The 13706-nt window shown below is 29.1% G+C and overlaps 1 protein-coding gene across 1 annotated transcript; it reads left to right on the top strand.

Moving 5' to 3' along the window:
- Positions 1 to 2485: 2485 nt before the first annotated feature.
- LOC101217758 (MLP-like protein 34) lies at positions 2486 to 4613 on the top strand. The gene is made up of 2 exons (XM_004145784.3): positions 2486 to 2732; positions 4179 to 4613. Exons 1-2 carry the CDS (start codon positions 2540 to 2542, stop codon positions 4445 to 4447), a joined length of 462 nt encoding a protein of 153 aa, XP_004145832.1. The 5' UTR covers positions 2486 to 2539; the 3' UTR covers positions 4448 to 4613.
- The last annotated feature ends 9093 nt before the right edge of the window (positions 4614 to 13706 follow it).

Genomic DNA, 13706 nt, shown 5'->3' with positions numbered 1-13706 from the left:
TCAAATTCAGGTTCTAGCATTTTCTTTCACCAAAACCCCAACATTGAAGTTACAAATTTGGGTTGATAGTTCAAATAGACATGAAAATTCAACCATGAAAAGCTAGTGGGTAAATAACAAACTCATGGCAAGAAGTTTCTAATAATATTTTACACTAGAATGGGACAGATAGACTAATAATAATAACAATCCATTATTTAGACTGCATGAGTTGCAGTCAAATCCTTCCACTAGCAATTTGTGCAATTAAAGCAAATGAGTTGGATTCCAAAAGTTCCTTTCTAGTTCCACAGTCAAAATATGCTTAGAAAACAAATTGTATAAAACAGAGCTACAATCCACATCTCTAAGAGACATTGTTTTTCTCTCTCATACATTTTCACAAACACTTTCTATATGCAAATTTTTTCCCACTAAATTACGCTTGTTACATTTATGTAATTTGTAGTGAAATATAAAATAAAACACGAAATGTTTTACTTCTTCCTTTTTCTTCTCCCAAAAAGAGAAGAAAAAAAAACATCAAAATTTCAATTATAAAAAATGTAGCAAACATTTTATGATGTTCTCAAGTTACAAATAAGAAAGAGTGTTGAGTATATAAAAGTAAGTACCAACAAGCAAAGAAGTCAAATGCCAATTGGTGCTTCCATCAGCAAACAACAATATTTTGAAGATTACACATATTAACATTAAAATCCACAAATTTGTTTATGCACAAGTATAGCAAACTAAAATAAATAAAGTAAAATTAAAACATCAATGACAAAAAGTTTGAAAATACTAAGACAGAAAGATTGAAGCAAAATTTAAAGTTGAAAGAAATTCAATTAGACCTCACAATTTGATCAATAAAGACACTATCTACTGCCATCAACAAATACTTACTTTTAGGCTCCTCCTAAATTTGAGTTATAAAACTCTTTCTCAACTAAGGATGATGAAGTATTAGGTTCCCTTAAACACTAAAGAACAATCTTGTCATGAAAAATGGACAGCAGAAAACCAAGAAAGCACATCACCAAAATAATATTATATAAAGTTAAAACAAGGGGAGGTGTCAAATAATAATAAAAGAATATATATCATAAACCCAAATTATTTCCTTAAATAAACATCTCATAAACCTAAACATATGAAGGGCATTTTGAAGACCTTTTTCCTTTTTGTCTTGCTCTACCTTCAAGTCTTAACATTTTTTTTTTGTCTAATTTAAGTTAAAGAAAAATTCAACATTTATTTCACATACATCGTGTAGGGGTGTTTTCCCAAAAGAGAGAATTCAGACGAAATTGAAAATTTCAGACCTTACCGACGACCCATGGAGTTGAGGGAAATAGTGACAGGGAACAACTTCACGGAGAAAGAGAAAGAGAAAAGGAACAAATGACTTATCGGCAGAGGAGGTGACGACCATGGTTTGAACGTTAAAGAGATTGCGGCAGATTGGAGATGGCAGACACGAATTGAACACAGGTTATGACAAAGGAGGTTTTGTCATCCGGTAAAGGAGGTTGCGGCGGCGCTAGAATGAGGAGACGGGAATGAGAGGGTGGTGTGGTGGTGACGGGAACAGACGTCGTCCAGAGATGGCCTTCTTCGCGTTTGGACATGGCTGCTTCACTGGGGGAATGAAGGTTTTTAATTTGAGAAAAATTTTGATCTGGAAAAAATTATTTTATGTATCTTCTACGACATCAAATAACTATCTCAAAAAATGCTATTAAAAAATTTTCGCATTTTTTCGCTAAAAACGCGTATTTTTACTTTTTGTGACAGTTTTTTTTCTTCCTTTCATTTTCTAATGTACACAAAATTATGGTAGTAGATAGTTGTTATTGTAGTGAGAATAAACAACATGAACAAGCGTAGAGGCTGGCAAGGTAGCATTGATTAAGGTAATAAGGACCTCGTTATAAGAGACCCATTGAAGATGTTTAGGGTTGGTTTTAGAGGTGGCTGGAGCGATGTGACAGGGAAGAGAACTGTCAAGATGACAAAATAGAGAGTGAGCTTTTTGCATGGATGAGATTTGATAATGGTAGATAACATAATTGGTGGAATCCAGACGAATGGGCACAAGGTTACAAATGTTGGACGGCAAGAAAATAGTAGAAATGTGAACATAAGTGTTTCCTGAAGGTGAAGATTCGGATGGAGATAAAAGATGGTAGGGGTGGGGTCAGAATCGGAGCGCTGGAGGTGGTCATTGAAAAGGTAAGGTATTTCTAAAAGAATTTATTACTTTTGAGATCTCTATGATACCATGAAAAACCCCTTATAGAAAAACATATCTTTGCTTATTGATTTCTGCATACAAAGCTTGGTATAAATATACCATACAAGAGATATATATGGAAGATTACCATATAATCACATATAAATTTAGGCAAAAATAAAGGACAAGAAGAATCAAAAGTCACCATCAATGAACTGCCCACATTTTGGGTATAAAAACGCTGCTCCTTTGGGCATGGATATGAACAGAGAGATCATAATAAATAATTATATAATCATCTTAAAAAAGAAGTTTGAAAAAATGGCTCAGATTGCTAAGATTGCTGAGAAGGTGCAGCTGAAGTCATCTGGGGAGAAATTCTTTGAGTTTTTCAAGAACAAAATGGACTATTTTCCTCGAATGTTCGCTGGAAACGTTGAGAGCTATAAGTTTGTGGAAGGAAATAGTTTCACTCATGGCAGTGTCTCCATCTGGAAATATGACATTGGTTTCGGTGAGATCCGTCTCTTGTTCTTCTTCTCCTTCTCTTCTTCTCTGCTCCACAACTAATTTCAAATGATTTTTGCCAGTTTCATTTTTTTTATTTTGTGAGAAAAAAGAGACACCCTAATGTCTCACATCTACCATATTGAAGATGTACACTAGTAAATTCTAATCGTTTTTAAAATTAGTTCTTTGATTTTTTTTCACATTAATTTTGTTTTAAATTTACAAATATATTCCATATTTTAAACATTAAATTTGTGTCCTACTAGATTTGAGGTTTTTTAAAACAATTTAAAAATTAAAAAAAAAGATAATGATCTAGAAGGAAGATTTTGTAGGATCTTTCCAAAAATAGTGAAAAAATATTTATGATAATTGAGCTCATGTCATTTCTAAATTATAAATATAATAAATTTAAAAGTCGATAATCTTATCATTACCAATAGCCCTTCGAAATCCTATGATCACTGCTTGATAGTCGTCTCATATCACTAATATTGTCATATTCGCAGTATGCAAAAAAACAGGTATCATGAGCTGTTTCTTTTTCTAAATGTTTTTGTCATTTGATGCAATTTTCTAAATTTTTATGTTTAGGAACATATTATATACTCTTATTAGAAAAAAAAGTCTTATCAAGTACAACTTGGATAGAGAATTGAACGGAAGAACTATTATCCATGAAACATACAAATGTCACATTTTGGCTATTAGATACTTTTTAAATCTACGTATTGAATTAAAAGGTAAAGATTGGGCAACTCATTGGACTATTTCAAAAGCCCGGGGACTACATGACATAATATCAAAGTTTAGAAAGTAAACATATATTTAAACCAAACGCATTATATACCAAAATAAAAAGAAAAGTAAATTAAATAATAAACTATATTTATACGGATAAGAATAAGGTTAATTTAATTTTTTTATGAAGCAGGTGTATTAATTTAAAAGTTTACTTTTGATTTAAATTTAAATTATTAAGTGTTTAAACTTTTAAATTTGTATCTAATAAATGTTATAGTTTAATAGATATGAATAAGTCTTATTTTGATCCCTCACTGTCTGCCATCAATTTTTTAAATATACAATTGTATGGAACGGTACAATTATATTAAAGTTTACGTCTATAATAAAGTTTTTAAACTTCAATTTTATATCCAATAAATTCTTCAATAACATATCAATGATCTATTAGATACAAATTTGAATATTAAAAAATTATTGACACAAAAATTAAGTCGTGACTGATTACCTCTTGTTAATAGAATGTTAATCTCAAAATTCCTAAGCCAAACTTACAATTTAATATTTACATTAGTATTTTTCAATTTACAAATGATGTATGCATGGTTAATGTCTTCTTTAATTTGTGTTCGACCTAATAACTCAGTTTTTGGATTGGATGATGATTTAACCATTGATATGGGGTTGGAAACATATACATACACAGGTAGGGCAGTTGAAGTAAAGATGAAACTACTTGTGGATGAGGCCAACAAAACAATCATCTATGAATGTCTTGAAGGAGATCTGTTCAAAGACTTTGATATGTTCAAAGTGAAAATTGAAGTGACTGATGGTGGAAGCAGTGGGAACAGCTCAGTGAATTGGTGTTTGGAGTTTGTGAAGTCAAATGAAAATGTGGCTCCACCAAATGACTATCTTCAATTTGGAGTTAAAATATGCAAAGATGTGGATGCTTACCTTTCCAACAATTGAACGACAAACATAATATAATATACCAACTTTGGATTGGTTCTTCAAATTAATATCTTAAATAAGATGGCTTTCCCTCTTAACCTCCATTGTTGTGTGTACTTTGAAGAATGCTATTATAATGGTAAAGATAATAATATCAATTTCAATAATGTTCGCATCCTGCTTTAATTATTATCTATACATATCTTTAATTTCTTTTATATGAACTGATTTGGTACCTCTTAACTCTTTTAGGGTTAAAATAGGGTATTTTTACACTAGTCACAATTCTGTTTTTGTGTTTTTACATTCAAAAGTTCAATTTTATTTGAAGTATTTTCAATAAAGTCATAATATAGTTTAGGGTTTTTTTAAAAAAAAAAATAGAACAACACACAAAAGTATTTACAGTATATAAAACAATTTTGGAAAAGAAAAATATCCACAAGCCCACAACATAAAATAACAAAAATATCCCATAATTAATTGGTCACATTTATGTGAAAAAACGATCTTGTACCTAGTTTAAACGAACTTGTACCATTGTACCTAGTTTAAACGATCTTGTACCATTGTACCAAGTCTAAACATCTAAACTATTTTCAACCAAAATGATAGGTCTTGTATCCAGCCTAAACGATCTTGCTATGCAATCTTGTACCCTTGCAATTTTAGTCTAAACGATTGTGTATTGTTAGTGATAGTTGTCTATCTCTATTTATCTGAAATAGACAACGAACAATTTAGATATTGTTTTGATCTTGTATGAAAAAGAAGAAAAGAATATGAGAAATAAAGAAAAAAGAAAAATTCCAGAAGAGGAAATGAAAAAATAAAAAACAAGAGAAGAAGTGAGAATATGAAGAATGAGAAGTAATAGTATGAAAAGAAGAAGAATAAATCCCAAACAAGAAGAAAAAGAAGTGAAGTGAATAATGGTCTCGCAATATTAAAAATAACAAATGACAAATATGAAAAACAATGGTAGCAAAACTTTTTCTTCAAATATGACCTGACTCAAAATATACGGGTCCTTTTCTATTGTGGCCTGACCCAACTTCGAGTCGGGTTAACATGGATTTGGTTGGGTTTTTTTTTCTCTTCTTTTTCTCCCCCGTTGCATAGAGAAGGAATTTACTAATTTAGTGAACTAACTAGAAAAAAAATAGGAACACTTGCAAAAATGGCAAAATAAGTTATAATAATTAAGTTCATAGCACATACATTTTATTATTTGCGAAAATGACAAAAACGAAGCTCAGCCCACACATCAAGAGGTAAAATGTCTCAAATGTCATTGTTAATAATATACGTTTGATATACCTTATACACGTCTGATACACATAATACATCCCTTGATACACTCAATATATTTGATTGATACACTTGATGTACCTCATACTTTTTGATACACTCAATAACTTTTGATACACACCAAAAATATTACTAATATATGTATGATACACCTGATACACTGAAGATACATTTAATATTCTTCACTTATACAATTGATTGATTAAATGCACTTTATATACTTGAAGTGTATAATTTAGTATTCTTCACTTATACAAGCTTATACACTTGATATACTATTGATATACACTTGTAAACTTGATTCATATATTTGATAATGATTCACTTTAATGATATGCTTTAATAATATATTGTTAATATACTTGACAATGATACACTGAGTTACATCATTCATATACTTAATAATACTCTAATGAACTGCATAAAATTTGAAAACAAAAACCACATAGTAAGTATGTTAACCAACTAATATATATAATATAAGTATATCGTGACACTGATATATGAAACTGAGACAAAGTAAAACGTAAAATTAATGTAAAAAAATAAAACAAAATCATTTGGAATCAGATTAAACTTAAAATACAGATCAAAGAAAGTAAAAAAAAAAAAATCACAAATGAAGTTAAATTACTCTGATCAACAACCATTATATTATATTTCATATTGCAATTATTGTATTATTGATATTTTAAAATTAAGATTAAGAAAGAATAAATAAATTTTCTATTATAAGAATAAACAAACAATTAGGGTCTTAAAAAGTGAGAGAATAAATAAATATGAGTAGGACATTAAAAATAGGAAGAGAAATAAGTTATTGAAGGGTAGTTTAGGAATAATAAGAAATTTAAGATGGAGAAATGAAAATTATTTTGTCATATTAACAAATATCTAAAACAATGTGTTATAATTGTTATATCATATTCTCAAAATGTCATCCTATGCAATTTTCCAAAAAAAATAATTAAAGAATAATTTATAAGTTAAGCAAAAAAAATACTATGATGGGATTAGAGAAGTATAAAGTTTATAGATCATTGTGATTCAAGATTCTAAACAAAAAAAAATCAAAGATGTTAACAATTTAAAACAAAAAAAAATGTAAATAGATCTGAGAGTAGAAATTTATACCATATAGTCATGATTCAGATTCTCAAAATGCAGCTTCCATCTCCTTTCCTATGTTTATGAATTCTAGTTCAAAATGACAAATTGTTAACTTAATGAGACAATTTTAAATCTTAAATGCTTACTTCGAAAAGAATATTACCTTCATCAATTTCTTCAGCCCCATCAATTTCTTCAGTCATGTCATCCAAAGGTTTAGATTGAATCCAATTCTGAACACAAATGAGTGCTTCTGCAGTTTGAGGAGTTAATGAACTTCGAAAAGAATCTAACACCCGTCCTCCAGTGCTAAAGGCCGACTCAGAAGGCACAATTGATATAGGAATACTGTAGATGTCCATGGCTACTTGGCTGATGATCTTAAATCGAGAAGAATTTACCTTCCACCAATTTAGCAAGTCTAAATATTCATCTTCTATACGAGCCTCATCTAGATAACAAGCCACCTCTGTTTTAGCATCATCGAGACATTTGTTGCTTTGTTTAAATCTATCATGAACAGCAGCACGTGCCTTATAAGATCCACTAGATGAGATAGAAGGCATTTCACTTTGACTTTGAAACATAAATCCTTCGATAGGAGTACATGATTGTGTTTGTGAATATTTTTCTTTTGACATTGACATTCTCATACAATAATCATCACACAATCGACAAAATGCTTCTTCAACCTTATTCGTCCATTTTTTTGCACTATCTTCCTCCAAAAATTCATTAAAACAATAATTCACATAAGTCAGTTTGTACCTAGGGTCAAGAACTACATAAACATATAATAATAAATTGATTTTCTCACTTGTAGTTATACCCCAATACTTGTTGAATTTTGTCTGCATGTTTAATGTCATCTGACTCAATAATGCATTCTCATACAACGACTGTTCACGAATTATTTCTTGGATCAAACAAAGTTCGTGAAAAAATATATTTGAAATCACAGACATTGATGCAGAAAACTTCATTGTTACCTCTGAAAAAGTTTTTAGAAACTTTACAAACACTTTTGCATTATATTATCCCAATCTTCAACAGTAGGAATATCATCTTTTGGCAAATAACTAGGGTCGTGCTCCTCTAATCTTTCAAATGTTTTTTGTCACTTAATTGCTCCATCCAACATAGTAAAAGTAGAATTTCATCGTGTTGAAACATCCATCATAAGACAATTTTTTGTTGACATTTTATCTTCTTTAGCAAAATCTTTAAATATTTGCAATTTAACAGGAGATGTCCTAACATAACTTCACAGCATTTCTGATTCGAATGATAGACGCATGCAAATCTTTTAATGCATCACTAACAATCAAATTAAGAATATGGACACAACATCTAACGTGAATAAATTCACCATCCAACACCAACCTATTTCTACCTCTAAACTTTTTAACCAAGTATGCAATGGCTACATCATTTGAACTTACATTATCAACTATTATAGTAAAGAGCCTATCAATACTTCATCCTTCTAAGCACTTTTCAATGACTCTCCCTATTGTATCTCCTTTATGATTAGCTATTTGACAAAAGTTCAAAATTCTTTTGTGAAGGTTCCAATCATAATAAATGAAATGAGCCGTTATAACCATATAATTAATATTTTGTACAGAAGTCCATGAATTCATGCACTACAATAAAAACTACCTACTATGACAGTTGTATACATCCCAAATTGAAATGAGGAAAGAAAAAACTATCACAAAAGCTAAAAAATCGGATTTTTGGTGGGAAAATACGGAATTTTTTGGATTTTACTTTTCGCGACAGTTATTTAGTGTCATAAAAGATACAAAAAATAGTTTATTTAATTTATTAAAATCAAATTTATTAAAATCAAATTTTTTCATAATTCTAAAAACGTTAAATAATTTATTTATTAAAATGAAACATCTCCAAAACTCTTTCTCTACCTCCTCCTCCTCTTCTTCTTCTTCTCTTTTTCTTCTTCTTTGTGGAAGGTCCACGCGTCGCCCTTCCTTCTCGATTTTTCCTCCCTTCCGCTAACCATCTCTCTCACTCTCTCACGCACGCTGAAAAAGACTAAACTTTTCGTCAACGACGCGCGAAATCTCCCTTTTTCTCTCTTTCAGCCAACGCCACCACCCAACACCCCTTGCATTGCTGAACTCACTAGTGAATCTCAACCATTATTTCTATTGTTTGTATTTATACAGTATATTAACTTCAAATGCTTTTATTTTACCCACAATGTGATATATTGATGGTTCTTTTTATGAAATGCTTTTATAGGAGATATGTGTTTGTTTTGTCTACCATCCTATTTAATATTGTTGTTTACAAGCATTTTTCTAATTTGAATCTACATTTTTTCTTTATGGTTGGCTATGTGATGAAACATTTTGGTAGCTTAGAATGTGTTTGGTGAAAATCAAGGCCAATGGAGATTTCATGGCTATGGGCTGAAGCTTTGAGAAAAAGAGAACGAAAAATGAAATGTGAGATTTTCAACTTTGATTGTGTGTAGGGCTTTTTTTTTTTTTTTTTGTCTATGTATTTTCCAAGAAAATTTGAGTGCTTTTGATTTTTCTATTGATCTTTTGTTTATGGTTACTATTGAGTTGTATCGTAATTGCATGATAGTTAAAGCATAAACAAACTATATATATAAACTTGTACACAAGCACTTGTTATCTAACTCATTACTAAATAATTGTAATTTGGTTACTCTTGATTTACTAATGATTGAAGATTAAAAAAAGTTATGAACATTTTCACTATGAGAAAGAAATAAACTCTTTATGTTGCTAATGAACTTATCTTGATGTATAAGAAGCTCTGATAAACCATCAATTTAAGCAATTGTTTTGGCCTTGTTATAGTTGTGAATTCTATTTCTTTTTGTTCATGTTGGAAGTCAATATGCAATAATGGTCCTACTCCTCTTAGACAGAGAGAAGTATGATATTTGTGAGGTAAGACATTTGCTATTAAACCTAAATGTATCGTTGAATTCAATTTTCCATTGTTATTATCTTTGAAAAAGAAGTCTAACCTTCACTCTTTTTTTCTTTTTGTCTATATTATGATCTTGCAATCTTGGAAGCATTACGGTTTCTTTTGTAACATAAAATTCTTTTATTTTATTTGGATTAAAATTATGTCTTACCTTGATTGAAGGATAGAGGGAAGTGATTATTGATAATTATAGGTATGTTCTCTCTCCCTTTCTTACAATAAGGATAGTAGCAACAAAAATTACTACATGTTCTTCTATATTGAAAGGAAAGAAAAAAAATGATGGTGAATTAAGATTTATTTTGTATGGTAGAATTTTATTTGCCACTTACCATGCTAGATCTTTCCAAGAGGAGTAAATTTGAAAATGTCGAAATACACCACTGCTTGAAACATAAACCACGATGTATGTTATACACATTGGAAAAAGGATGTTAGTCCTCTGTAATGAAACTTTGTTTATGATTTTTTTTGGATTTATTAGGAAGTGGAAGTGAAACTTTTCTTGCAGACAAAAAAAAGATATATTCAATGGTAAACTGGTTTTTGGGTATCTCCCATTTGAAGTTACTTTAAACTTACAAGACAGAGGGAGGTGTTTATATACTTGCTTATAACTCCAATTTCAGTTCCGTGTCTTTACCTTTTTTCTATTTATTAATCCCCCTTTTCACCTTTTTGATTCAATGGTTGTGGAGAAGAAATTCTTTTTGCAATGTTTGATTTATTATTTATGTTTTCCATTTGTATAAGTGTTTAGTGCTTATGTGTATTCAAGTTAAATATGTGAGGAGTTTTGAATTATTTAGGTCGTGTTTGTCATCTATTTGGTTTTTGGCTTTAAGTTTTTGAAACTTAAGCTTGTACACTTTTTTTTACCTCTACTTTTTATCAACGTTTTTAAAATTAGGCCAAATTAATGTTTTTGAAACTGTCATTATTATATGTGCTATAATTCTTAAATAATTTACTCGTACAGAGAGAGAAGCAAAATCCTAGAAATTGAACTTTGAACTCATAAATGCATGTTTTTTCAGATATCATTTTCATTCTTTTTCTGACGTCACATTACATAACATATTGACACACACACACAGTACCTAAAGTAATGTTCAAATAAGTCTAAGCATGTGTTACCTATGTGTTCAAATAATTTATGGCTAATTAGAGGAAGTTTTTGTAGATTTGAGGTGAGGTACTAAATCAATTAATGTGAGAGAGAGAATACTGTCAAAGGAGAGAGAGGGGGGAGCCAGGAATGAAAGAAAAAGAGAGAAAGTTACATGAATATTTCCAACAGTTTTTGTGGAAATTAAACTCCATAGGAAAGCATTATCTAGATTGTTTTGGTGATCTCTTTTAGTTGCTTATTATAGTTTTACTGTGGAGACCAAACTTTGATGTCTTGAATAAATATAAAACGATTCTCATTTCTTATTCATGGTACTTCACTCTCTAGGAATGAAATAAGAAAAAGAGAATTTGAGTTTCTATTTCAAGGATATAATTCGGTTCTTGTTTTTTCACTTTTAAGATGTTTAGTTAATTTCAATTGAGAGAGAAAGATAGAAGGTGAATTTCCTTTCTTAGTGTGGGATTTAGACTCAACTCTTCCTTTACCTCTCCCTCTGGGCTACTGTGTGTCTCAAGCTAACCTTTCTCTTTTGTGATTAGCTAGTTGAACTTATTTCAATAGTTATCAATTAAGAAGTATGGTTGTTGAAATATGAAGAAAAAGAACTTGAGATGAAATGGTGAGAATTGGAAAGATGTTGGAAACAAGTATCACATAAGACAGTACCAACAACAAAAGGCGGTTGAAGTTTGTTGTTGTTGTGAAGAACAGGCGTAGGGAAACCATTATTAAAAGTGAGGTTAACAAATAGAAAGAACAAAAGTAAAACCCAACACTTCTTCCGAACGTAATATAATATAAGAAAGATTTAGACAAAATGCATTAATTTAATAAGAAATTTCACAAATGTCCTAATTTGAAAATTATTTACTTAAATAGGAAAGATAATATTTTACGGACAATTATAATCTTTCATTAATTATTAATTATATAATACGAATATTAATTAGATATTATATTCATAAGATTATTTGAAAAATTACCTTATTTAAAATGATTTGAATTTAATATGAATTTCATATCTTTCTTAAATTTATTTGATTAATTAATATGGTAATAAATTTCAAGTATCTTTTAAATTAATTATAAATTAAAATATATTATATATATTTATAATTTTTCTCTAATTTGTAGTAAACTACTTATATATTCTTTCTAAAATTATATTTATTCTTCTTCATCATCGGCAGTTATTTTTACCTATTATTCTCCATCATTTAAAGCTTTTAAATATTCAATCATAAAATTCGAACTTCTTATTACATTGTTTTCTCAATTTGTATTAATCTTAACAAGTCGCCGGCATATACAAATCTCCATCACCTGAAGCTACGATAAATTCCAAAGTAAGTCATTTGTTCTTTTACCCATTTAAAATTAAATAGTTAAACAACAAAATAATTACCTGTTTAGTTCATTCTGAGTATATCATCTGCGTATATATCGTATATATTAACAATGTACCCTCATTTTAATGTTATTCTGATATGATTTTATAAATATATACCACATATTATTTGTGATTATACTAGTTTTATAATATTATCGCATTATATAATAGTTTGTATACATGATTTATTATATATATACCACATCTTATTTACATTTATATTAGTTTTATATATTACCGTGAGATATAATACTTTTAGTTAATGTTTTATATGATATATACCATATAAAACATCAACTAATGTTTTTCTCAACATTACATATACTATAAAACAATTAACGTTTTAATGACGTATATTACATATGCTCATTATAATTATTTCTCATTCATGTTCTTGTAGCCATAAACAACTTTAATACATAATCAATATTATTTCAAACATAGCGTATTATTTACCACATAAGATATGAATATTTAAATAAAAAACATAAACAAATTGATATAAGAACCTTTCACTAATAAAATATACACTGAATTTATATATGTTATTTATTATATATACCTCATATTATATACAATAATACCTTATACATAATTCCTACACTAGCTACCATGGTTCAAGCAACAAAGAATATTTTTAGAGATGAAGGCTTACCGGTTGGTTGTTTATGCTTGTGCAAAAAATTATGTTATATGTATTATGATGATTTACACTGGTTTTGATTAAGGGCTGAATTTTTATACTTGTAAATTGTTCAAACTTGATTGGAAATAGAAGAATATTACAAAGTGAATTATAGTGTATATGTATTAAAGTGTCCACCGTTTGTTTCTATAAGGGTGTTATGTATTATAACATTATTGTCATTCAAATGGTTCTTCTAATGGTGGAGCGACAAGGAGAACAGGGAAAAGCGATAGTAATTGAAGAATTTGCAACATGAATTAAATGTCATAATATATGAATTCCTTACACTCTATAATTGTCGTCAATATTAAAACAATGACATTTTTGTTATAAAAAAACTGTCACGACTGTCCTATACTTGACAGGAAAAAAAATGTCGTCAATAGCAAAACAATGAAATTAAATTTTCTAAAAATAACTATCACAATTGACATATAAAAATGTCATAATAAACGAATTTGCGACATTTTTAAACTATCGTTAATACGCAAATAATGACAATTATTTGTTTTCATAATATAAAATATGACATTTATTTGTTGTCATAAAATAGTAATTAATGACACTTATTTTTTGTCATAAAAAAACTTATTGCGACAATTTTTTATAATTGTCATGGAAGGACTTTCCATGACCGCTTCGATGAGTT

The sequence above is a fragment of the Cucumis sativus genome, chromosome 3 (genome assembly GCF_000004075.3).
Source record: "Cucumis sativus cultivar 9930 chromosome 3, Cucumber_9930_V3, whole genome shotgun sequence".
Classification (NCBI taxonomy): Eukaryota; Viridiplantae; Streptophyta; class Magnoliopsida; order Cucurbitales; family Cucurbitaceae; genus Cucumis; species Cucumis sativus.
This window is presented reverse-complemented; position numbering and strand designations above follow the sequence as displayed.